This window comes from Netta rufina, assembly GCF_964035555.1.
Source record: "Netta rufina genome assembly, chromosome: 6".
Taxonomy (NCBI): Eukaryota; Metazoa; Chordata; class Aves; order Anseriformes; family Anatidae; genus Netta; species Netta rufina.
In genome coordinates this window covers 12,516,469-12,544,290 of record NC_140129.1, presented here as the reverse complement: position 1 = coordinate 12,544,290, position 27,822 = coordinate 12,516,469, and the positions used below count along the sequence as shown (strand labels likewise).

Sequence of the window (27,822 nt, the reverse complement as noted above, 5' to 3'; positions counted from 1 at the left end):
GCATTACTTTCCATGTATTAATACACATACAATAAAATATAGCTTCCACACTGCTGACAACATCACTCGAAGCTCAGTATAGTTTTCAGATGGAAGAGTTATTCAAAATGAGTAGCTCGTTTGGGGAAAAAAAAAAAAAAAAAAAAAAAAAAGCTTTAATAAATAACAGTTTCAAACACAGATTTATTTGTTTGTATTCGGCTTACGTAGCAAGGTTTTGGTAGCAGAGGGGCTATGGGGGTTGGCATATGTGAAAAGAGTCCAGGAACTGCCCTGTGTTAGAATAAAAACAGCTCTGGTTGATTCCAAAAGGGACCCACCACTGGCCAGAGCTGAACCAACAAGCAAGGTGTTTTTAGTTTGCTTTTTGTTTCTCACTGCTCTAGTTTGCTAGTGATAAGCAATAAATTAATCTCCCTATGCTGAGTCTGTTTTGCCTGTGACAGTAATTGGTGAGTGCTCTCCCTACCTTTATCTCAACCCTTGAGACTATTTTCATGGTATTTTATCCCACTGTTCCTTTCAGGAGGAGGAGTGAGAGAGTGGTGTTGTGAAGTTTAGCTAGGCATCGGTGTAACATCACCACAGTCCTTTAAAACAATGCTGTTTCCTAGCTGTCTGACTGATACATATACATTCTCATACTTTAATCTACATTTTACATTCAGTCAGTACTGGAAGTGTGAAAATTGAATAAAGATAGCTATGGAAAAAATAAGTGAATCTTTCAATATTTTATACTGCTAGCAAACAATAACCACAACACAAAACCATGTTGTATGCTGATTTTCATTTGTGTATGTTATATTCTTATTTATAATTCAATAGCATTTAACAACGCGTGTTTGTTTACATTTACAGTTTTGAGACAATACATATTTAAAATGTGAGATTAAAGGGCTTTTGTTGTCTTTTACTATAAAAATATACTGAAACAGTGACATGGATTCCACTTGGTTCCCAGTGGCAGAGCAAGGGAAATGCAAAACAGCTTCCTTTCCTTTTGCAGTCTGACATACACAGCATAGTACTGCAGAGCTTTGGAGGGGTTATGACACACAATGTTATCCATCTGCTTATTCAGAAAAAGGGACATAGATGGAAAGGTGGGAGATTTATAATACAATCACCATCTGCAGTTTCCAAAATGCTGCTGTTGTAGCCTCTGGGAACTCCTCGTACTGATGCCAGTTGTGGTCGCTCATGATGCAAGTGTTCCACCAAACCAGTGGTTACATCAGGAGGTGCAGAGTGGTTATCTGTAGAAATGTAAGAACGACATGGGAACTCATCAGTCACATTAAGACTCAGTACATCCAAAGTTGTTTGTTACAGCCTTCTTGCTATTCCTCACATGTTTTGTGCACCGCTGCTCACAACAGAAAAAGCACTGGGTTTTCTGAGGCATGATGTGGTATGGCCTGACATGACAAGCTGTTTAATTCCAACGGTGTGTGATACAAGCAGTTAATATTTAAATGTTTTATAATGTACATTTACATAGGGAAAACAGTGCAATTCTCAAATTCTCATATACTCAAGGGGCTTGAGAAGCACCTTATAACAACCTTGAGGCAAAAACCTGTATTGCTTGGAACTGCATCGCGTTTCTGTACTACTAAAGAATGCTAGCGAGTACTGTCATCCCAAAATTGTGACCTATTTTATGGAATGATTTTCTGCACAATCACAGGTTAAGATAGTTAATTATTTGGAAGAAGTGTTCAAATAAGGAACACCTGAAGTACTGTTACCAAGAACTAGAGGCCTGAAATGTTCAGAATCCTAATGAATAAGAATAGAACTGTAACAGGAAAAAGCTTATGAACACAATGCTGCTGGACACAGCGGTGCTGGAAGAACTGGATGCAGTCATACAGCTTGCTAGTGACAGAACCCTCAAAGAACCTTTGTATGGCACAAATTCTGCAGTAAGAACCCTAGGGAGATAACCTAGGTAGATAAAGGCTATGCTGGGAAATATATGTATTAACCCACTCTTTTTGAGGAAGTGATTAGCGCTAACATAAAAAGTATTTCTAGCTCTGTTCACAGATTTCCAGAGCTTAATACAAACCACCAATACAGCTCTAAGCAGTTTTAGTGGCATCACCAGAAAATGTTAAATCCATTCTTATACTTTGCAGCCATCATCACTGTAATGACAATTGTTGTATTAGGGAGATCTGTCTTGCCAGGTACTAAGCAAGGACCATAAATTTCTTTCCTATGGGTAAAGATACAAGAAGGACAGAATATCACTTGATCGGACAAAGGTGGGAGTTAAAACCAGTAACAAGAAAACATGGCAACATAGCTAAGCCACAACACCTTATCAGTGGAAATCCCCAAAATACCATTCTGCATATAATATGTCATAACCACTAAGCATTAAGGTGACTCAGAGCATAAATCTATTCCATGCACTTGACATCATATGCATATGGATACAAATAATCAAGAAAGAGAACAATAGACACACACACAACGCGACTTGGTGCACTTGGATCAGAAGCTGAAATGATAAAAGGATACGGGTTTTGCCATGCACTTTCCTGTTGGGCAAAAAGCCATCTTCCATCCGCATACTCAAGATGGATTTTTGAAACATAAAAGCTCTGCAACTAGATGCACAGAGAGTAACACAAGGAAGAAGCTATTTGGGAACAGTTACAGAAGTTCTGTGTACTTGTGAACTGTTCAAAGAAATCACACAAGAAAATGAAAATTCTTGGAAAGCAAACAAAAAACAATGATCCCAAATGAAAACACATAAAGTAACTATATATGGAGGTGCTGCTCTACAGAATTCAGGTATTTCACAAGCATCTCACAGCCAAGTTTCATGCAAATCGATGTCCCTAATCACAGAAAGAAAATGCCAGGGGTGCTTATAAACAACAGCTCTGTTGTCCACAGCTACTTTATCCTACACACAACAGAGAACAGAGCCTCCCTCACAATTCTGCCCTGAGAAGGCAAAATTATATGTGTGAAAGGAGTAATTTCAATTTGCAGGATTTATGCTCAGATGAAAATTACATTAGCCTCATTAATTATTTAGGCATTTTATTCATATACACCCATAAAAACCCATGAAATTAATCTGTATCATCTAGAGATACTGTGACAAAGTACATAAAGAGAAAAGCCGGTAAAGCATCTGTGAACAGACTTGTAACTCGGGGACTAAAGATAATTGGATTTAAACTGAAGTACATGTACATTTCAATTACTGATTAGAAGACACAGAGATAAATGTAAAGGAAGGCAGTAGCCCAAGAAAAAAAGAAGTATGATGTACAATACAGAAATCTAAAAGCTAGATATCAGTCAGAAAGTGATCTCTAAGGAAGAACCTTATACTGAAGATTCAAAGACTTTAGAAAAGTTCTGACCTAATGTGATGGTTTTACTCAGGTGGGAAGCCGAGCTTCAACACAACCACTCTCTCACTCCCCCTCCTGAACGAGAAAGGGGGAGAAAATACAATGCACAGGGCTCAAGGGTTGAGATAAGGATGGGGAGATCATTCAACAATTATCATGACAGGCAAAACAGACTCAGAGTAGGGAGATAGTCAGATTTATTGCCTATTAACTAACAAGCTAGAGAAGTGAGAAACAAATGAATGAAACTAAAAATGTCTTCCCTCATGCACCCTCTTCCATCTCCTCTTGCATCTCAAGGTGCAGAGGGGAACAGGGGAATGGGGTTGCAGCCAGTCTATAGCACTTCATCTCTGTCGCTCCTATGGACCCATATCTGGAGCAGTTCTTGAAGAGCTGCCACCTGTGGGAAGCCCACGCAGGATCAGTTTGGGAAGGACAGCATCCCGTGGGAGGGAACCCATGTTGGAGCAAGGACAGAGAGTGACCGTGAAGGAGCGGCAGAGACAAAGTGCTATAAACTGACCACAACCCCCATTCCCCTGTTACCCTGTGCTGCTTGGGGGGAGAAGATGGAGGAGGGTGGATGGGAGGAAGGTGGTTTTTGCTTATTTCCTTTGTTTCTCACTTTTCTAGCTTGCTAGTAATAGGCAGTAAATCTTACTATCTCCCTACTCTGAGTCTGTTTTGCCTGTCATGATAATTGCTGAGCGATATCTCTCCCCATCCTTATCTCAACCCTTGAGCCCTGTGCATTTTATTTTTTCCCCATTTCCCTTTGAGGAGGGGAAGTGAAAGAGTGGTCGTGTTGGAGCTTGGCTGCCCACTCAAGTAAAACCACCACAACCTCTACCTTGCTCATACTATAAACACACTATCATCTACAAAAAGAAGTCTAAAGGATACCTGATGGGGCTTTCAACAAAATTTGACAGTAACAGCTCGACTAGCTCAATTAACAGGTATTTGAGAAATAAATTTGTGCCTTAAATTATCACATCAATTGACACCTCGTAAGTATTTAATCTCAGCATACAGAAGTCTGTATACTCAGTTTAAGTCTACTGAAGCATTTCACTGTTTTCCATATTCAACCTAACCTGTTCTCTGTAATGAATTAAGAGAAAACTCTGTATAGTCTATGTAGGCATACAGCTACAGATAAGCAAAAAGTTGTGTAGTAAAGCTGCCAAAATCTGAAAATATCAGGAATAATACATGTGATACACACTGCATAGTACTAAAAACACAGGAACTTCATCATGTACCATGCTCTGGGGCCCATAGCAGCTTGAGTGAGTCCAGAGGAGGCCATGAGGATGATCAGAGGGCTGGAACACCTCTCCTAACACCTCTCCTACGAAGACTAAGAAGAAAGGCTGAGAGAGCTGGGTTTGTTCAGCCTGGAAAACAGAAGGCTCTGGGGAGACCTTATAGTGGCCTTCCAGTTCCTAAAGGGGGTCCACAGGAAAGCTGGGGAGGGACTCTTTCACGGAATGTGGTGACAGGACAAGGAGTAATGGCTTTAAACTAAAAAAAACCTATAGGTTTAGATTAGATACTCAGAAGAAATTCTTTACTGGGTGTGTCGAGGCACTGGAACAGACTGCCCGAAGAAGATGTGGATGCCCCAGCCCTGGAAATGCTCAAGGACAGGTTGGATGGGGCTTGGAGCAACCTGGTCTAGTGGAAGGTGTCCCTGCTCAAGGCAGGGAGGGGAGCGAGTGTGGTGTGGTGCGTGTGGAACTGAATGGTCTTTAAAGACCCTTCCAACCCAAACCATTCTATGAATCTGTGTAGTATTTAGATTTTCTAATTATGTTGAAAAAAAGATAAATTATTTGAAATAAAATGTTTTTACTGCACCACTAAGTTCCTTCCTGTACCTCCTGTACCTTTACATTACTGTGCATCTGTTGCACACACAGAAACCCACTGTCATTCTTCACTACAGAGTGTACAAAAACATTATAAAAATCATTTCCACAGTGCAAAAGATGGCCTTTCTCCCTCCCTACCAAATATTTCACAGGCATAAGACTAATGCTCTGCATTTAGGAAAAAAAAAAAAAAAAAAAAAGGTAACATGAAGTTCCAGACCTTCAGTGTTACAGAGACTGAGAAAAAACTCACATTTACATTTTGGCTTAACAGTACTTCTATGTTTTCACTCTAATCCCACAATAAAGGACAAATTTTATCATTACAAACTTTAATTAAAAGAAAATCATGTTTTAGCTTGAAATTTAGCTTTGTTAGTACCTCTAATTTCATAAAATTCCAAAAGATTCTGGATGTTTCTCTTGTTTTTTGGATGTTTACCAATCAAGTCACCTTTGAAATCCATCGATATTCTCTAGCTTAAATACACATAGATCAGAAAGCATGCACCAAGAATATCATCCTTTTGAAATTCCACTTTTTAGACAACTACAAATTTAACTTCTGCTTCCTGATAAATTAAGCATTTTATCAAGAGAATGAATGTTCAGATCTTGTGAAAAACTGGTTTGGTTTAAATTAAAATACACATATATCACGCATACCTGGTCTGTGGATTGTACATTTTAAGGCTATTTGTGGATGTCTCCTTGTGAAGTACAGCATTCATACCTGACTTTTGCATTTAGCTCTGCTTTGGGATTTTCAATTCCATTTTATTGCAACCACACAGGCAGTTCTTTACTGACCTAGCTGGGTGTGTGCCATGAGATCTGCAAGCACAGTGGCAGCAGCGGTGGCAGTAGCAGTATTGGAAGCAGCAGCAGGTTTCCCTCCTGGATGAGATGAGGTGGAGGATGCAGAGGATGAGGTGGACGAGCCCTGAATAACACGGTTAAGCCAGGGCTCTACGTTGGAATGGCTCTGGAACGGAGTGGAGGTGATCCGCCCTTGCCGACGTAACGAGCCCTCATCTTCTGATGCTGACGATGTGTCTGTGATTAAAATAACGATGACAGGCATGTAATGTAGGAATGACCCAACAGACAGGAACATGAAGTATTTCCATGTTCTTCGCATAGTGTTCTCATGTGCTACACATGAGATGCGTGTATTAAAGCTAATGGTATATTCGCATGCACAAATTCTGCTTATTGCCATTTTCAGCGTAATGTGACAACTTATACATGTTATAACAAGAAAAAACATGAAGGAAAGTTTCATTTAACTCCTGTATTTGGGAAGACATAATGCTTGAAAAAACCTTCTACCTAAGCTACCTAGTGTACTTACTAACCATGCCAAGTGAGCATACCACGCTTATGGAATATTTATGTTCTAAACAGATAAAGTGAAACTTCATCCAAACTGAAAAAACATGTTGGGTATTTTTAATGTTTAGATTCTTCTGACTTCTTTCAACTAGTTACTAAAAAAACCCAACACAGTGCTATAAAGTTCAATGAAAAAGTCATTTCATTAATCTAAGAATAAACAGAGGAACTAAAAAGCATGGATTTTAACCACATAAAGTGATATTAATGTGCACAATATATAAATGCTTAATATAGAATCTTTTCATTGTAGATGTATATTTGTTGCTGTTAAAAGTCTGATGAAACGTCCCCATTTTAATTACCCAGTTATTCACAGGTTTTCATAAGCTTCCCTTTTGCATCCAATCTGTCTATATTTATCTACACAAAAGCAAATAAAAAGTTTTTTTAATATAATTTTTAAAATATAAAAAAAATCTGTTATTTTGACTGAAAATTTAAAGAAAGACATCTTGTCTTTTTTCAGTCTGAGATCTCCTGTCAAAATTTTTAGAATGTGAAACTGAGGCTTGCCACAAAACACATTACATAAGTTGGATGTTCAGTTTCTTCCTAAATAAACTATGGTATTTTAAGAACTTGATCCTCAACATAACATCCTCCAACTCCGGTAGTCAAAGGGAAGCTCCTAAAACAATGTATTGCCCATGTACTGATAAAGCTCAAATCAAGTCAGTTTGCACACAGTGGTTTTAAGTCACACACAATGATGAGAAGAATTTAGAAAAGATACTGCAGGAAGAAGTCAGCATGAGAAAAGAAAAGAAAAAAACAAACACCTGATGAAAAAGACAAGGTGTCCATTGCTGTACTCCAGTCATTTCCAGACACAGAGCTCCTGGGCAACATAGATTGGTTACCTCAGAAACCTGCAGCCTTTGCTTTGGCATTTTTCTACATTTACTGAACACAGAAGATTAAGCAATATATAACTTCATAGCAAAATTTTGTTGAAGCCATACTGAAAATCATTTCTTCACCTTTGGGAACAATTTTCAATCACCAGGTGTTTAACTTTCTGCTTTCAAGAATATGTGCATTTCCAACAGCTCTAGAATAATTGTTCTTAAATAGTGTGAAAACACAAAATTAGAAATCCAGTTTAACTTAAGGGCTGTTTCAAAGTTTAAATCACAAATCTCCCATTACTTGGCCATCCCTAGTCAAACATGACAAGCTTTGAATAAATATACACAAACAACTGATCTTTGAGAAGATACTGCTGTGGATCACCATTACTAGGCCTGCGCCTCATGTGATATTTTTGTGGACAACAGTTTTAGTTTTTGGCTTCTGACTCCATCTGTCTCTGGAGAGGAGCCAAACCAGCCCAGTAGTGCTTGCAACCTTCCCTTTCTTTTAGGCGGAAGGCAAAAATAAACAATTCCAGGAAGATATAACAAAATAGGATTATAGTCAGGTTTAAAACAAAACAAAACAAAACACGTTTGTGATATATTATCACTTCAGAATAAGAAATAAAAGCACAGGAAAACACAGGTTTCTCAGAGGATACATATTCTGATGGTGTCCGTTACCCAGTTACAAGTTCAACAAAGTCTATCTAAAATTTCTACACTTTCAGATATCTTATATAAGCCGAGGAAAAAAAACAACAAACACATTTAAATGTAAAGAATGCAAAGTATTAACTGAATATGAAATGGAAATACTCATAGTAAAAACTTCCCAATATTAAAACAATTTTACCAGGAAGAGAAAAGTAGCCAGGTAACACCTGGCTGTGTGACAATCACAGGAGTTAAATCTTGGTTCTCAGCGTGCTGTGGACAGAATGCTATGTACTTGGCTTGCAGCTCTTCCTGTCTGGGAGCTTACCCATGATAGCCACAGAAACCACTGCCTTAGGGACCAAACGCGTACCAAGACAACATCTCAAGTTCTGATCATGTGAAATGTGTATGGGAAGCATGAGAGACTCAATGGGACATAAACAATAGCACATCAAAATTTTTGGAAAGACAGACAATAAAAGCACTTCCATTACTACTGGCCAGGGGACTTCGCTTTGAACTTAACACTGTAACTAGAACACAGTGCTTCCTTCCTGGTGATGGATGGTAACTAAATGTAACAACATTTCAGTTACTAAGTATTAACAATGTCTGATTTTAATTGCATTCATTTCTGCAAATACAAGGATTGTAATGTAGTGGCTTACTGGCTCAGGTCTACACATCCCCAGTAATGTGAAATGGGAAAAAAAAGTGTTTTAAGCTCACCATGCCAAATTAGCTAGTAAAATTATTTTGAAAGAGATCTGAACTGACAAAAGTAAATAATAACAAAGGCATGTGGAACTCCTGAACCATCCTAAGTTCATGGTTATTGCACTATTAAAAAGGATAATTCAGGGTAGGTACATAGAGGGAATGCCTCCCATTCAGGTGCAGAGAACGTGCAGGCTGTGAGCAATGAGACTTCTGAAATTTTTTGCCCAGCTCTCACATTTAGATAAAGCTCTAAGCACTCTGGTAACATGACAATGCTTACAGAACAACGTTCCTGAAACCTTTACCAGCAGATACAGGCTGAGAGATTTATTTATTTATTTTAAAGACAAATGACCAGATCCAGCAAGTCTCATAACTTCCTTGCCAGAGTAACAAACTTTGTTGCTAGTGCTCGACAGTAAAATTAGATGCTTCAAAGCCAGTTGGGTTCTTTGCAATTTTCTTGCTGAGTTAATTTTGCAGTTAATTTTGTTCAGTTTTGGGCCCCTAACTACAGGAAGGCTACTGAGCTACCGAGTTGCTTGACTGTGGAGAGAAGAGCAATGAAGCTGATGAAGGGACTAGGAAAGTGAGGCTTGTGAGGATTGAATGAGGGAACTGGGAGTGTTCAGTCTGGAGCAGAGGATGCTGAGGAGAGACCTCAATGCTCTCTATAGCTACCTGAAAGGAGGTTGCAGGGAGGAGGGTGTTGGCAGGGAGAAGGGTGTTGGTCTCTTTTTTCAGGTGAAAAGTGATAGGATGTGAAGAAATAGTCTAGAATTGTGCCAGAGGAGGTTAGATTGGAAGAGTGTGGTCAAGCAGACTGCACACTTAGATTAGGAAGAGTGTAGTCAAGCGGTTGAGTACCCATCCCTGTAGCTATTTACGAGACGTGTGGATGTGGCACTGAGGGACATGGTTAGTGACGGGGCTCTGCAGATCAGGCTGATGGTTGGACTTGATGATCTTGAAGGTCTTTTCCAACCTAGACGATTCCGTGATTCTAAAATAAGGCCCATAAAAAAACAACTATTTTTATGCATTGATGCAGCTGAAGCAACTCCTCAGCATTTTTGAATGGCCTGATCTCTCATGATACAGTAATACATCTAGTTGTCCTATCTCTTCTAAGGGTATCTCATAACAAGTTATCTTCTCTTATAAGCTGCACAACAGATCCCAGAGACAATACTTTATTCTTCTTTCACAATAATTTGGTTAGGGTTTTTCTGTATCCCACTGAAGCCCACACTGGATATTTTTACTTCTGTGCTAACCACTTGGACAGACATCTTAGAAGATGACATTCTATCAGCTCCTGTCTGATAGCATTTTTACCCCTCCCCCCAAGAAGAAACAGCCAAAAAAATCTCTTCTCCTTTAACTGGTAAATCCAGCTGCATTCCTAACCAGGGTACTTCACAGAAGATTATCTATATTCTGTAACCACACTTGACAACAAAGGAGGCTGGAATTTGATATGACTGCAGCTATATAAACGGTTTCTCTTAAGGGAATATATACAATGCTGAATCTGCTAACCCAAGAGGGGCGAGGCTGCCACAGCTCCATGCCCCAGGTCCAAGCAGCACTGAGGCTCAAGCGTGTATTCTCAGTAGACACACATGCAGAGAGCACATGTAGACACCACGTGCATGCATACACTGCTGGCCACAAAGATAACACACACTGGTAGCACCCACAGCTTCATTCTGCTTCCTTTCCTGGATGACAGAGGCCTCTGACCTGAGTCCCACACTAGGGCATGGTGCTTGGTTTCTCTCACTCTGATCTCCCTGGTTAGTGGGACCCAGAGCCTCTGGCTGCTGGTCCCAGCACAGTGGCTGGCACTCAGGCTCTCACTCCTGCTGCTGGCACCATGGACGCACAGGCCTGAGTGACTTGTGGTCCCACTCACTGATGACACTTGAGTCCGCTCACTGGTCCCTCCAGTTGCTGGCACCCAGGCACAGTCCCCCAACCCATGGTCCAACTTCAGCTGCTAGAGCTCAGCCTCTCCCCACACACTGAACAGGAAGTCCTTCACCCAGAAAAATCAACAGAAATAGACTGTAACAGAGATAGGACAGACAAAATTGGTCATGTGCAGGGCATAGCCAGGGAAGCGAACCACTTACACAATTGGCCTTTTTTTCTTTTTTTAAATTTTCTTACCCCTTTGTTTTCCCTGTACTTGTTTCTCCACAAATCACCCAAATCCATCCTTTCCCCCACTTTTGGTTCCTCACCTAAACACCCATAATAAATCTTGTGCAATCCTAAAATGCCTTTTCCCTGCATCTCATAATGTGTCCCATACACACATGTTCCCCAAGACCAGAAGGTACTCTTGTGCTGACCAGACTTGATAGGTTGCATGTCTGGACAACATGGCCAAGGCTCTCCAAGAACAGTCCAGGAGGGGCCTGGAGAGGGTGAACCCTTCCTCTGAATAACTGATTTGGGTTTTCATTGTCACGGTGCTCTTGTGGGCTTGTGAAGATGGATCTGTGATGTGCTGATGACTTCTGGGCTGGGCTGGGAATAGCTGGGGCAAGGTGTTGTTTGGGCTCCCCAACCTACCACTGTTTGTCTGTACTCCTTTGAAGGCGTGCAGATGAGCACTGATCACATAACCTCACAGCTTCTCCACACTATAAACAAGGAAGCTATCACATGTTTTACCTAGATTCTCTCAAGCCCCCAGGACTTTGATCCTTTAATGCAGCACACAAACCCAAGATGGAGCAGGTAGGGACACTGTCAGAGCTGCTCCAAATCTGTCCTGAAGGTATCCAAAAAAGGAATACTTGGGTTTTCTTCAAAAAACTGCCAGGAGATTCTAGTTTAAATGCGACAGGAGACAGGGAAGTCTAGCTGTCCTCCCACTCCCTTATCTCTCCCAGCAGAGCTTCTGGATGCCAGCTATTTTTTGTATACTGAATCACAGAATCATCTAGGTTGGAAGAGACCTCCAAGATCACCGAGTCCAACCTCTGACCTAACACTAACAAGTCCTCCACTAAACCATATCACTAAGCTCTACATCTAAACACCATTTAAAGATCTCCAGGGATGGTGACTCCACCACTTCCCTGGGCAGCCCATTATAATGCCTAACAACCCTGTCAGTAAAGAAGTTCTTCCTAATATCCAACCTACACCTCCCCAGCACAACTTTAGCCCATTCCCCCTTGTCCTGTCACCAGGCACGTGGGAGAACAGCTGCTCCTCATAGGACTTGTTCTCCAGGCCCCTCACCAGCTTTGTCGCCCTTCTCTGGACTCGCTCAAGCACCTCGATGTCCTTCTTGTAGCGAGGGGCCCAAAACTGAACACAGTACTCGAGGTGCGGCCTCACCAGAGCCAAGTACAGGGGGACGATCACCTCCCTAGCCCTGCTGGCCACACTGCTTCTTATACAAGCCAGGATGCTGTTGGCCTCCTTGGCCACCTGAGCACACTGCTGGCTCATATTCAGCCGACTATCAACCAATACTCCCAGGTCCTTCTCTGCCTGGCAGCTTTCCAACCATTCCTCTCCCAGCCTGTAGCTCTGCTTGAGGTTGTTGCGCCCCAGGTGCAGGACCCGGCACTTGGCCTTGTTGAACTTCATGCAGTTGACCTCAGCCCATCGGTGCAGCCTATCCAGATCCTCCTGCAGAGCCTTCCTGCCCTCGAGCAGATCGACACACGCACCTAACTTGGTGTCATCTGCGAACTTACTGAGGGAGCACTCAATCCCCTCATCCAGATGATCAATAAAGATATTAAAGAGGACTGGTCCCAGTAGTGAGCCCTGGAGAACTCTACTAGTGACCGGCCTCCAACTGGATTTAACTCCATTCACCACAACTCTTCAGACCCAGCTATCCAGCCACTTTTTAACCCAACTTTTAACTCCATCTGCCCCGGAGCCGATCACCTCGGTGAGTGGCTACAAAATGGTGGCAACACCTGATTTGAAAGGCCCACCGCTGCCACTGCTGGCTCTGCCTACACCTCGTCAGCCTCCGTCGTAAGGGCTGCCAGGTCCTGGCGGCTCCCTTAGCTGCCTTGAGTGGCCATGATGCCAGAAAAAAAGCCCAGCCCATCTCAATCCCCCACTCTGCTGCAGAACACATCTGCCCCAGAGCCAATCGCCTCAGCAAGGAAATCTTAGGCAGAATAACAGCATGTTCTTTTCTTATTGTGATACACCTCAACCCAAACACACAGTGATTTGGCAAACTACACGAATGACAGAAGGACAGAGTGAACCAGCACAAATGCACTACTGATTGTAACATCGGAATTTATTTTGGACAGTAAGACTTAATATTGCTTTCAAAAGCTATAAACAGAAACTTCACAGCCTCTCTCTTGAAGCTTCAGTATACAGATGGTCACTGTAACTGAATTTTCTCCAAGATTTCAGTTTATGCAATTCTCAATAAACTTCATATATACATAAACAACCTGTACACAAGAAAACTCAATAGCATGATAACCACCCAACTGCACTAATTGTCCTTATGGGCATCCAAGTATACAAGAAGTGGAATAATCTAATCAAGAAGTGTGATACCTTAACCTATCTTAAAGGGAAAATGTAAAGGTGAAGAAAGATCTGATTTAAGACTACAGAAGATACTTATTATTTTCTTAACTAATGAAATAACTAAAGACATCCCCACCGAAAACAAACAAACAAAAAAATACAACTGAGCAACTAGCAAAGAAAATTGGTACTTCCTGTAAATGACAGACAGAAGAAATAGAGCCTAGGAAGCAACAGAGCAGCACAGCAGATCTGCTCTTTTACAGGACTAAGAAATAGAATTGATGGAGAAGGGCACTAGAGGTCAGCGTGCTTCTACTCTAGGGGCATATTAGAAATGGCAAGAGCACATCAGTCACAGCTTAAGAGCTAAACTCTTCTTTGTATACAATACTGGCCCCAAAATACTTGGCGGCTTGCTACCAAGACGTATCTGGAGAAAGATTTGCTTAACCTCTAGAGAATTCATTCTGAGGCAATAGGAAGATTATCGTTTTTCCTAAAAAATTTAAGGAAACATCCTGACCTAAACAATCTGAACAATTATAGCATATGACATTGAATGGCTTAAATGGCTCACAATTGGAACAATCTGATGAGTGTTCTGCAAGCTAATGGAGCAACTTAACGCCCATGTATATCTTTTTTAATTCTTAAGAAAAAGAATCTTATGCAATGTGAAATAAGGTGCTTAGAACTCTGACATACTTGCCAAGATTCTCTCTTTCCAAGTAAGACTATGTAAGAGAACCAACAGGGCAACTGCTCACACTCCCTTGTAGCTTTCAAGAGTATCTTCATTAGCTACACCATCTCTAGATGAAACACTAAAAATTTTGTGGAAAGACATCAAGGAACAAATCCAGGCAACATGTCAGCAAATACAGCTATGAATATGGAAAAAGTTCATTGCAACTTGCTCTTTTATGTTTTGATAACAAGTTTACCTGGCAACATTTAAATACTTTAACTCAATAGATACCTGGAGGTGTGTATGTTTCTACTGAAGAGTGCACAAGAACAGACCGTCTCTTGGAAGGCATGGGCATTTTTCTCTCTTTGTATTTCGCAAGAGCTGCTTGTACTGCTTCAGTATGGACATCTACATAGAAAACAAACAAAAAAGTAAGAGAAATTAAGTTCAATCATAATTTCTTTCTAAAAACATAGGAAGCATGAATGTCATCTTTTACAGCTCAAATACAAAATATGAATTGCACATTAAGGTCCTTAATGCTTTTGTCCTATGTTTAGTCCAACTGCTTAGCTCACAAACAGCAGCAGGTTTTCAGTCTCAAAGGAAGCATTTCTTGGACAGCAGAAAGGTCCAAAGTTGAATTCCAGTAATGTGGTTTTGAACTCAAAGCTGTGACAAGTTTATCAGTTGCTTTTCCTTCAAGGGTGTTCAGTAGGACTGAACAAATACACTTGCCTCCCACTCCACTCAAATGCAGTTCAGAAGCAATTCATTAGAGACTCAAGGGAAAATACAAGGAGGTCAAATCAACATATTTTCATCATGAAATCAGCTTAAAAAGGCTTTGCTAGTATCATCAGGAAGAACACCCTGACAACCGGTATTGAAGTTACAGCACACCTAACACATTAATTCTCAGTACTCGTTTATTTTTAATTTTTGGTAAATTCCAAAGCGTATACTGTAAATTTTGCTATTTTTAAGCCATAAACAAAGAGTTTAGTAAAAAGGAATTAGTGTTCAATCAAGACTATACTGCAGATAAAAAATACTGTATTCAAGTAATTCTAAATTGTCTTCAACAGATTTTTCTTTTTAACATAGCTTTTGACATCACTTAAACACATAAAGCTTAGGTAAAAAAAAATAAATCTTGAGAAGTGAACAGATGTCAAGGAGAAATGAGACAGACCAAAAATATACTGACTTACGAACTAAGATTTAAACTCATGAAAAATGGATAAAATGGATATGCACCAACATGTACTGATGAAGGGCCAAAAAGCAAGTATTGTGGTAGGAAAAAGCATGATCACATTTCACATGGAAGATGCTGTACAAGAATCATAGGATCATTTAAGTTGAAAATGACCTCTAAGATCATCAAGTCTAACTGTTACCCTAACACTGCCAACTCTACCAATAAACCATGTCCCTAAGTCCAGTTTTGAAAAATATATAAAAATGCATTCTAAGCCACCTAAGGCTGAAAATATGTAACAGGAGATTGGTAGACATATGCAAAGTATGAAACCCAGAGGTATGTGACAAATACACTTACACAATGTACATTAAAAGAAATATCCTTTCTCTGTCCTGTACCTAGAGCAATTAACCTTAATGCCAACTACAGGTTGTCAGCCACAACTCCATATTTTAGGGTCCATTAAAAAAAAAACAACAAAGAAACAAAACAACAAAAAACTATTCTTTGAGCTATAACTCTTCAGTTCTGCTACAGAACAGCAACAGAACAAAGTTACTGAACTCTGTGTTGATTTTGTTTTAAGCTAAAGTACAAAAAGTACCAAAGAAAACTTGCACCTTCTCACTTCCTTAGCAGCATTACCAGACACAAGCCTTTGTCATGCTCACCTGCAATACATCCATCCATATTTAAAGGACTGTGTTATGAAAAGGATCCCAGAGTTTTAAAAAGTACTCCTAAATTAAGGGATATGTAATTTACTCTATTTACAAATATTACAAACAACAGCTCAAGTTCAGTACAGTAGCTGTAAATTCCAAGCATGTTCAGCCCTGTAGATATAACTACACTCTGCATGTTATTTCATTCATGATGCATGAATCCTAAACGTTGCTTCATGGTAACACAAGATCAGTAATGATATGACAGAAAATCTGTCTTTAGACAAATGCAGAGCTAGAAGGCATGTTAAAAAGCGTAAGAACTGATTTCTGGTACTAGTCCTGGGAACTTCTTTGGTTCTTGAGCATGAGATTCTTCCTAGATTATTTCAAATACACCAATCAATTCCAATTAATTCTAACAAAGCAAGAGATAGCTAAAGGACAGGTATTAAGTATATATTTTAATGAAAATTGGAATAGTTTCAAGCATCGGGCCTCTAACAATGGCTGCTGCAAACTAGTGTCCCATCTGACTGCATGCCTGTGACAAGGATTGCCAAAAAAAAGAAAAAAGAATATTTTCAGGATGTATCTTAATTATACTACAACATTCAGAGAACGCTGGGATTAACCTTTGAACTGTAAGTAGCACTGTGTATAGACTAGAAGAGAGGTTGTACCAGCTAACTGACCCATTGGGAAACCATGCAAACTAATAACTAGTTTTTATGGATAATTTGACACTTCTGTAAGCAGCCATGAACTCACCGTTGCATCCCTTACACTTCTTGGTGGAACTGGTTTTCTCTTTCATTAAAAACTTCCACTGCAAGTTCTTTAGTTTGTTGTATTTTCTACTGGAATTTTGCATTTACTACTGAAGTGTTGCTTCCCACAATAAGAAAGCAAGTATGACTGGCAAGGCTGATAGAGAAGAGAGGACTGTTGCAGGAACAAGCTCTGTCACATGACATGAAATACAGTATTTTCCACACTGCTATACAGGTGTCACACTTGCACACTGAACAGACCTGTGTATCAGCTGGAATAGACACATCCTTGTAGCCCGTTTCAGGCAAGCTGGGAGAACAGGCTGTATACTGCAGCAGTACATCCAACAGGCCATTAGCAGTAAAGACCCAGCTGTTAGAGGCTGAAGAAGAGTTACTAGTAAAAAGTGAGAGTGGAAAGCGAAAGTATAGTTGCTGGGGAAGCATCTTCAGACACCCTAAGGGCTCACCAGTTAACTTCCATGTCTTCTTAGCCAAAACCAGACCACAGTGGGGCTAAAGCAAGAGGAGGAACAGGAGTCTTCACTAGGAATCGGGCATCCTCATGGTAGAACTACCAGCAGCAACAACAGCAATATAGTGGCTTAAAGTGTCCTCTGAACTGTGGAACACAAGGTACTTAGTGCTTATCAGCCTGCACAAATGCCTGCGAAGTCTCTGCTTTTCTCAGCTTTTCTACCACACTGTTGTCATTTAACAGAGTGCAAATCTAGTTAAAGCACTGTAATGTTAACTGCTGTTCTGAGAACACTTAGGAAATTTATTAGCCTACAGTATTTTTAACCATATTTTCACTGTTGCAAATTTTTGGGTAAGATTTACTGCTTTAAGACAAAAATCTGTGGATGATAAAACTTAGTTAACTTAAATAGAAGACAATTCTGGAAAACTATAAAAAAATCTGCTTGCAGCTAGTAAGTGGCAGATTAATTGCACAAAAAGGCATAATTGTCTTGCTTGCTTATTTAAAATAATTTATGTTGATGGCTCTAAAGTACTATAATTGCTCCAGAAAGAGATCCTGTTCTATAAAAAATTGCATTCCAACCTCATCAGCTACTCTTGCAAAGGACATAGCAGAACTGACGAGATGCAAGGGGGAAGATATAAATAGAAGGCTAGAAGGAAATAAACAGAAAAAGAAACAAGATTCTCCCCCCCTCAAGTCTAAAGAACACATACGGCATGCAACTAACGGAAGAAGCAGTAATGTCCAAAATTATTGCTTAAAGCTGTTCATTTTTCACAACATTTAACATAGAATCATAGAATGGCCTGGGTTGAAAAGGACCTTACAGATCACGCAGTTTCAACTCCCCTGCTCTGGGCAGGGTTGCCCACCACTAGAGCAGGCTGCCCAGAGCCACATCCGGCCTGGCCTTGAGTGCCTTCAGGGATGGGGCATGCACAGCCTCCCTGGGCAACCTGTTCCAGTGCCTCACCAACCCCCGAGTGAAAAGCTGCCTCCTAACAAGTAACCTTAATCTCCCATCTTAGTTTAAAACCATTCCCCCTTGTCCTATCACTAATATGTATGTCATCTGCAAACTTGCTGAAACTAGGCTGCGTGTAGACCAACGAGGTAGAGTTGTACAGATTTACTGAAGGTTAATTTAAAGAAATTTAAATCAACAAGAGCATAGAGATATTATCTCTAGGAAAAGATGAAGCACTGATAGACTAATATTTAAAAGGTACATTCAGAAGCAAATATGCTAGCTGAACTTGTTTAATATCCACCTACGTATAGTAATATGTCTTGCATTGTACAATTAAAGAGACCAATGCTAAACTTCCCCCAAACAATACCAGTAATATGGCAGGGCTGTTTAGTTGCTTTTTGTTTGTTTGCTTTAAAGTATCCTTGGTGCAAATTAAGTAAGGCATCTGAGGCTCTAAGACAGGAAAAGTAGCCATGGAGAAAACATTGCTCTAGACCCTTTTAGCTCTCCTGGCTAATGGCTCCCAAGTATTCCCTGTTGTAATTGTGCTCTTCTTGCAAATTTTGATGTTGTTAAACTAACAGAAATAAGTGCTACTTAAATGAATTACTTTATATCAGATCCATGACTCAGATTGTAATTTACTTGGAAACTCTTTTTTTCACAAAGTAACTTGGAAATCATGGTTGCAATTCAACCAATCAATCTACTTTTTCAGTGTATATTCAACAGATTCTACTGTTGAAGATACATTTGAAATGCAAAAATAAATTTAAACAACAAATTTGTACATTAGTCAAATTCTCCTTTTGTTAATTTTAATACTAGGTAATCTTCATTGAAATTCAGAAGTTTCTTTGTGCAGCTGACTATATATATCTTTCCAAGGAATCCATATATGTTCCTCAGAACATTTAAGGATCCCATTCATCCTTCAATTATTCATAAAGAACGCATGTAGACATATCAACTCCATTTCTGAAGCAAGGTTTTAAATGTCAGCAATGTAAATATGATCCAATAAACTACCATGACGAAGCAATTGCAATGCAAGGTGACCCAAGATTAACTGGGTCACATGTACCATTATGGTACATGTCATTACTTGCACTCCTCATACCCAAATCCAAGATATATAATTTCCATTGAAAGCAAAAGGAAAAATTCCAGTTAGAAATCCAAAGGTATTTAGCAGAGAAAAGCTTCCAAACACCTGCCTTTTCTTGCTATTGTGACAAGGAATTTCACAGGGAAACTGTATTGTAACCACCTGAAAAGTAACAATGGATACAGGATGTGATGATGACATTGGTATTTTCACATGATTTTCCAAAACAGGTTTGTCACAGTGGTGTCCATTTAAAACTGATGTAGAGTATCCATTGTGACATTTCCCTTTTTTGTGCACTTGTTTTAAACCAGGAAATATTTGAAAGTGAGCTACAGCAAATACTCAAATCCTACAACCTTCCTTTATAAAACATCCCAGCCAACCAAGCAAAATTAAACCCACAGCCCACATACTATATTCTTCTAAACATTTAAGTAATTGTATTAGAGACCGGAAAGCCAATCAACAAACAAGAGAAAAGTGCTAAGCATGGTGTAAGTTCACAATAATGAAAAAGTCACAAAGCATGGATACAATTTCTTCCTCTCCCAGTACTTCCTTCATTCCGGATTTGAACAAAAACTCTTGTGTGTAGAAATACATAAAGCTACTTGAAAAATATTCATTAGATCTTCCCTTCCATCTTCCTCTTTAGGCATACATACTACTGTACTGGTAATTTTTTTCTAGTAAAGACAGCTGGTGTTTTAGCTACTTATCTTTTACTTACCAGATCGGAAACGCTCATCCCTTGAGTTAGTAGAACGTGATTTCTGCTGTTTAGACACAGCAGCCGTAGCTTGTGAGGTGCCTGGGACTCTGTTCTCTGCTTGCAGGGATGGATCCACACCTGAAATATAGTTTTCCTTCAATATAAATTCAGGTTTTCACATAAAATATGTGCTCCTCATGTTTAACATTTTCTACCAGCCCTGACACCTACTTACAAATCCTACTGGAGCCCAAAGTCTGTACCTTTAAAAATCTAATTTTCCATCTACATTTTAAATTCTTTAAACTAAAACCAAATCTGCTGTCAGAGGGTGGTGAAACACTGGAACAGGTTGCTCAGAGAGGTTGCGGATGACCCATCCCTGGAGGTGTTCAAGACCAGGTTAGGTGAGGCCCTGAGCAACCTGATCTAGTGGTTGGCAACCCTGCCCAGAGAGCAGGGGGGTTGGAACTATTTGATCTTAGAGGCCCCTTCCAACCCAAGCCATTCTATGACTCTATGATGAGCATTTCACCCAATAATTATAATTATACATCATACTTGAGGATACTGAAAATACACAATTACACTGCTCTACCTTTTAGATATAACTTGAACCATTCTGTCAAATTCATTTCAGCTTTAAAAACAAGACTGCTAAATTAAGCAAAAACGAGAATGTGCATGTCTGCTTAATCTATACCCATTTAATGGAATAATACCAGAAGAATCACATTTTACAAGAACTCTACAGCTCTCTAATAAACATCTCACAGACATTAAGGGCAGAACTATTCTGTCACCTTCGGCTGTCTAAGAAACAACTCCTCTAATCTAGATTGGCTACTCAGTACAAGAACACAGATCTTTCCACCCCCATAAAAGGTACACAAAATAAAAAGAACCGAACTACTCTCTAGTTGTCTTCTCCACACCTGCCTAGAATAGGACTCCATGGGCTGCCCAGGGAAGTGGTTGAGTCAGCATCCCTGGAGGTATTTGAAAGACATTTAGATGTAGAGCTTAGTGATATGTTTAGTGGAGGACTTGTTAGTGTTAGGTCAGAGGTTGGACTCGGTGGTCTCAGAGGTCTCTTCCAACCTAGATGATTCTGTGATTCTGTGACTCTAGGTGGATAACCCAGAGCAGCCCTCTAGGCTGGCTGAATTTCAGAAAGGTGAATCTCAGCTTTATATTCTAGCATAGGAGAAATCAGAAATCAAAGAGGTAGACAGTAACAAATAAATATTCCCTATTACTCCCCATCCACCCAAATAAAGAGACATGCTACTGGCTCCTGGTGCATCTGCAGGGACTACACAAAATTGAATTAGAACAAGGAACTTGCAATTTTATTATCTCTTATATATCTACACATAAGTACAAAACCAAGAACTGAACCCCCTGCAGGTGTTCTGAAGATGCATATCACACTGAAAGCACTGAGATGCCAGAAAGAACATAAAGGAACAAAGAAGTACTGTAGCTTGCACTGTTTTAAGACTGGTGGATGACAGCAGCCTTCAGAAGTGCAACAGCCACTACAGAACATGTAGAACATCTGTAGCATTATAATGCAGTGGGAATGTGGTTTTTTGTTTGTTTGTTTTTTGTGCTAACCCATCATCAATTTTTGATCAATGTGGCTATTTGAATTAGTGTTGCATTCAATAGCAAACTTTCCTTAAATCATGAAGACCTGTTCCACCAAGTTTACTATGTTTCTAGCCCTTGTACCATACAGGGCTGAGTACTATCTGTCATTCTGGTCTCTGCTTCCCTTGAATAGCTTCTGCCCTCCTGCCTGCTCTCAGTTTTGATAGAACAAGAAGCAGTATTTTCAAAATGTAGCTGTTTACAGATGGTGGCTTTCACTGAAGATGACATTTTAGAAGGATTGCTGCCAGCTTCTTTGGAAGTCAATGCATTACTTTAAAAAGTAAGAAAAGATTCCTCTTTCTCTTGGGGGGTTTCTGTTCCCTCCCCTCTCCCGTAAATGTGTACCAAAAAAGAAATCAGCACTCATTAATAAATCTAGCAATTATAAGAGATTTTTATCCAGTAAGACCTTTCAGTAAGACCTGGTCTTTACATTTGAGGTATAAATTTTCAAACAGTATATACCAGTTGTTTCAGCTGATCAAAAGGAACCTTCAAATACTCTCTTTAAATATAATATCCACAGGAAAAGCCTTTTGCCATCTTCCTGACCAAAGCAGTTGCTATACAAGACTTTTCTTAGGTACCTGCTAAGACCACTAGGTAAATGCAGCCTGGAACACTTTCCCCACCCCAACCTGCAGCCAACAGGCAAAACCTCCAGATGTTCAGGATGTCAACCCTGGGTTACCCAGGAGTTCTTAGTGGGAAAAAGAATAAAAATGTATGAGTCTCAGTAATGGAAAAGGAAGTAACATATAATAAACCACACTAACCTAAGTTTTTAGAAGTTAATCCAGCTCCGGAGAAATGCTTGGCTTTTACAATTTACTACTGAAACCAAATAAATTAACCTAATGGAGTTTTCCCACTCTCCAAAAGCAAAACTTTTGAAGTAGGTGACAGACTAACATCAACCACTCTGACAATAGGGGAAATAACATGGACTAGTAAAGAAACTGAAGTGTTCCAAAGGAAAACAGATGAAGATGGAGCCAAGTAAGGACACAGCTACTACCCAATACAAAGGGTTAATGTTCCCTGAAACACTTTAGCAGATTTATTCTACAAACGGAATTGATTCGATTCATCTAATTCTCAAAGAGTGGTTAAGAACTGCATTTCACATTTCATTTGAACAAAAGTTTCACATAACCTAAAGTCAGCAGTCCAGTGAGGTTTGTCGCTCTACAAACAACTTCATATTTCATAAAAAAGATTGAGGCCAGTCACCACCTAAAATCCTGAGCCAAGAAAAGAACAGATGCCAACAGATAACATGATAATGAAGGTGGTGAAAAGGAGGAGAACAAAGAGGAGCAGCTAAACTGGAAGTCTCCCTAAAATAGACTGCTCATCTATGAAACATTCAAAAAACAGCAATTATTCATTAATAAAGTTCCTACCCAACAATGTGCTTAGTTTTGGGTGATCTTTTCAAGTGAAGTAGGCAACAAAAGAGGGGGAGAATGACTGTGTGCCATTTTTTTCCTTCAAAGGTAGGTTATTAATTGTTAGTGGGGGTAAGAGGCTAATGTCTTATTCAAAACCCCTTGCTTTTTAGCAGGCAGTTCAGTATAGTTCAGCTTAAATCTCTGTTGTGTTGTTTTTCTCTTTTTTTTCTCCCACAACTACATGCCAGAAAAATCCTGTTTCACAAGCTTGGTGAATTTGTTAATTTATTCTGGTTCTGTGTAAATCACAACCTTAAACTTCAGCAAAAGCAGCTGGATAATTAGGCCAACTCCCTCTATTCACATCGAAAATCTTTCCACACAAAACATTTTAAGAGATATAACTTAATGAAACATGATCCACTATCACTGTAGTTTGTCTGTTTTTAACTTAGCCAAAACTAGCAAAAATAAAACGCCATTTTAATGAGGCCACTAGGTATACACTTATTCCAATTAACTGAACAATTTGATTGTACAGGAAGAGATTAAAGTTAATATTTGAATTAGAATTGTTTTTCCATCTACTAACTCTGAAGAATCAAAGATAACAATGACATTTGTAGCAATTTTATTTCATACAAGCAAAAATTATTTTACTGTAACAGCACTGAACAATTTATAGTCAAAGACAGTTGGCTAGCCTTGCACAGGAATATGCCTAGCTAAACACATCTGTAATCAGATATGCAGAGAGAAAAAATTCAAAAACAAGGCATCAGTAGATATCTCTCATTCAGGTTACAGAGTTAGAGTTTGTGAGCTCTTTGGGGTTAAGTGCTATTTTTGTTGTTGTTGTTGTTTGTTTGTTCGTTTTTGTTTTTTTTTTTTGTTTTTTAAATGTTTGAACAGAAATCTCAGCACAATGTAGAAATACCTCACCTGAAATTGCACAGAATAGTGAATAGCAACATGAATACACTTTTTCCTGCACTTTCTCTGAAGTTCTTATCAGTAGGAAAGTCATATTCTTCAATATATTCATTTCTGAATAAAACAAATGTTGAAGTAATATTTCCATAAATACTGTCTAAAAAGTACACTTGCCGTCCTATAGAAAGGCACCTATATAGCCAGTTGCTCTGGACCATCTACCTTAGACTGCCATAAATATCAACTAACAGATGGCTTTGATGGAACAAGTACAACTTATATTCTTAATGTTCACAGAAGCACAGAATATCCCAAGCTGGATCCCACAAAGATCAGAGTCCAAACTCTGGTTCCACACAGGACTACCTAAAAATTAAACTGTATGCCCAAACGATTCTTGAACTCCTGAACACACACTTATAAGACTACTATTTTACTAATGCTAGAGAGAAGTGTTTTGTAAACTATTCTGTATGTTAACAAATATAGCTACAAACAAGTTTTTCATACTTAGCCCCATAACTAGTATGATATGCCTGCACACATCAAAAAAAAATAAAAAAATTAACCACAGCATACTGCAATGAAGAGAGAAGACCCGGGTTTGAAAGTAAGAAAATTTGTGATTCATACACATGTAGTTTCCACTTTAAGAAAAATGAGCAACATATTTTAATGCAAGAAATATGTGACCATGTAGTATGTGAAAACACGTTACTCAATCCTAAGAAAGCTGGGAAGAAAAAAATTCAAATAAAGCAGAAGTTTAAGAGGCATAACCTACACTAGCTTCATTCTGTAGAGAGTAACATTTGAGTAAAGAACGTATTACCAAATAAAAACTCCTGTTTAATAGTCAATCCTGAAAAGTTGCCCACTTCTGATTCAAAAAGCTTTATTCTTCATATCTAGCAAAAGCACAGACTTTATTGCTAAAGGACTTTCCTGGGCAACCTTCCTGGGGAATCTACCTGCAGAACAGCTGCCCTATCACATTTTTCATTCAACTGCATCAGACATGATGTCTTAACATCAAACTCAACATTTTTAAAGACTTCTCAACATCTCAGCAAACTCTTATTTGAAATGACTATTAAGCACTCAAATTTAATTATCTTTGCAGAAACACTGATCCCCAAAATCATCTCCCCAAAGTAATTTCAGTTCTAAATTGATAGAATACTCCTGAAAGATTCAACTTTTCTAAGTTTTAAAGGTAAATTGAAAAGTAAAGCCAAAGCAGTTAAAATAGCATGGCAACAAATCACTCATCTTGGTTTTCCTTGCATTGTCACACAGTTATATACCATGTTTCCAACCATCCGCTGTCTACAGAATATGATGTAGCACATTAAAGAGCTTTGCAGAGAGGACAAGGGAAGAGGAGGCTGAAGCTTTAGGTTCTTTGTATGCCATTATACTGTTTTGCTGCTGTTGAACTGGCTCTGTAAATTAGAAAGGAACAAAACATGTTCAAAGCACTGAAAGACAGGGAAAGGTGTATGACAAGGCAGAAAATAAAACAAGGGTAGGAAACAGCTGGTCAGGCTCTAGGCCAACCTCTCAGTCCTGCTCCAGTCCCCTCTCCGCTGTCCCCTCTGCACCCGGCTCTGCCCAGAGACCATGGCTGGCTATCCAGCCTGCAGCATGCTGCTTTCCTTACTGCCCCTGGCACCCCCAAGCCAGCCTGTTGCTGCTACTCTTCAGTGCATCCCCTCCTCTCCTGCCCTGGTTTCCACCCCACTTCTCTGTGATCCAAGACCTACAGAACTTCACACAAGTGGTGCTCACACAAGGATCTGACCACACTAGGGGAGGTTTTTGCCAAGGAGTGCAGTACTTCACAGTTTCCTCTCTACTTTTGCCAGCCCTTTTTGCCAGCAGGAGTTTCAGGAGCTTCCCAAATAAGAGACAGGTCACCTATAAGAATAGGTAAGGTCCTTCCTGACAGGGTTCTCAGCCCTTTGATAACATAAGCAAGGAGCAAGGGCAGGGCCAAGCATGCTGGAAATACTCTCACCTTCCCCATTAATTGTTACTCTAGAGCATTTGACCATTTGCTCCTGATTACATCAAAAGGTTTAGGCCAAGACATACAGTTTGCACTGCTGCTAAATCCCAAACAAAATATTTTTAGCAGAAACATCCATACAGAATATACCACCCTTAAAAAACATGATTACTAAGCTCTGTGCTATGTAGGCAGACTTAGCCATCAGGTACTTAGGTGGCAACCATCAACTTACTACCAAATGAACCATGGCAAAAGATGAATTGATTGGACTTGATTCCTGAATTTGATTACTTGAGAACCACCTGGAGGACTGATTTCTGTTTGTTGTTTTTTGTTTGTTTGTTTTTTCATATTCAGAGAGTGAAATTGCAAACATTTTGTTTCTTCCACTGGCAGGGAACTCGAAAACATTTTCTGTACCTAGAAGGATAACAGCTAGACTGGTGGTAGGATTAAAAAAAAAATCTATGAAAATTTGATTTACCACAATAAAAAGTCAATCCAATAGCCCAATTTCCACATTCAACTCCCAAAACAACATAGTAGGATATTTGACCATAAAGGTTTCCCATTGCATTACTAAAATCACTTAATTAAAAAGGCAAATGAAGAGTAATCTCTTGCTATTTTCAGAAACTGTTAACAGTCAAGCTATAAACAGCTCTTCAGCTAGCCCACCTGATCACATTTAGTTTTCATATATTTAATTTCAACTAATTACACTAAGATCGAATCAAATTAGCCTATTAAGATCTGGACATAATTTGATCAGAGCTGTTATGCCTGAAATACGAAATAGCAGCTTTTAATTCAGTAGCATCAAGAAAGACAACCGCACTTTTTGTTATGTCCATAAAGAAATTATATATGCTATCACAGACTCCAAAGCACCAGAGCAAATTGCACATTCCTTCAACAAGGAGCTAGAGAACAAAGTGTTGTAAGGTTTGTGAATCTATTCTAATAGAATCCATTCTAATAGAATTTCTAGGATGAAAAAACATCAAGCAGAAATACATAAATAAGTTACAGTTACGTAGAAAAAGTGTGTATCCTTGCTATCAGCAGAAACATTTTTCCGAGACCTTTTTTTTTCAGAAAGTTCCAATTACTGCAGTCTTAAACCCAGTTTCCTACATTAGCTATGTCTTAATCTCAGTATAACATGCCTTTCCACTCAGCACAGCTAACAATGTGCACTCATTGTTTATCAAGTTGCCAAAACTCTTGTAGTATAAGAAGTAAGTCCTTTATTTTCTATACTTCATATGAGCATTAGCCAAAACCGAAGTCCTTTAACCTTGTAAATACCCACTGGAAGAATAACTTTTTCCTTTAGTGTAAATTCCTCAAATCAGAACAGAAGGCCTGCTTCTTTAGCGAACATGATGAACCTAGTTCTTCAGAGAAGCCTGGGCCCCAGGCTTTTAGAATAGGTTTAGATAGGTTTAAAAGCACGTATCGGCCTTACCAGTAACAGCAGACGCAATGATTACCTGCCCAGCATGTGAGCATGCACACTGCAGTTGGCCAATGGCCCAAAGTCTTAAGATCCAGTTAAGACCCAGTTAAGTCTTAAGATCCATAAAAGAGAGAAGAGGTTCAACAAGATCAGGATCACAAAGACATTCTACTTCCATTAGCAGACCTAATGGAGGAAGGAATTTTCCATGTGAGAAGGCATCAACCTAATGAAGAGGAATGCTTCCATATATGTGTCTGCCCTATCAGACAGATACTTTTGATTTGATAGATAT

General features: G+C 39.4%; 1 protein-coding gene across 7 annotated transcripts in view; it reads right to left on the bottom strand.

Annotated features, from left to right (window-relative positions):
• DIP2A (disco interacting protein 2 homolog A) overlaps window positions 1-27,822 on the bottom strand; it is a gene marked incomplete at its 3' end in the record, with an annotated part of 108,127 nt that overhangs the window by 52,006 nt on the left and 28,299 nt on the right. For all 7 annotated transcript variants that reach the window (XR_014618569.1, XR_014618570.1, XM_084289424.1 and 4 more), the window contains exons 3-6: window positions 20,084-20,203; window positions 14,423-14,542; window positions 6,080-6,325; window positions 1,131-1,259 (exon numbers count right to left, since the gene is read on the bottom strand). Coding sequence is in view for 5 of the 7 variants with exons in the window: in XM_084289424.1 (XP_084145550.1) it covers window positions 1,131-1,259; window positions 6,080-6,325; window positions 14,423-14,542; window positions 20,084-20,203 (615 nt within the window). The remainder of the gene's footprint in view (window positions 1-1,130; window positions 1,260-6,079; window positions 6,326-14,422; window positions 14,543-20,083; window positions 20,204-27,822) is intronic.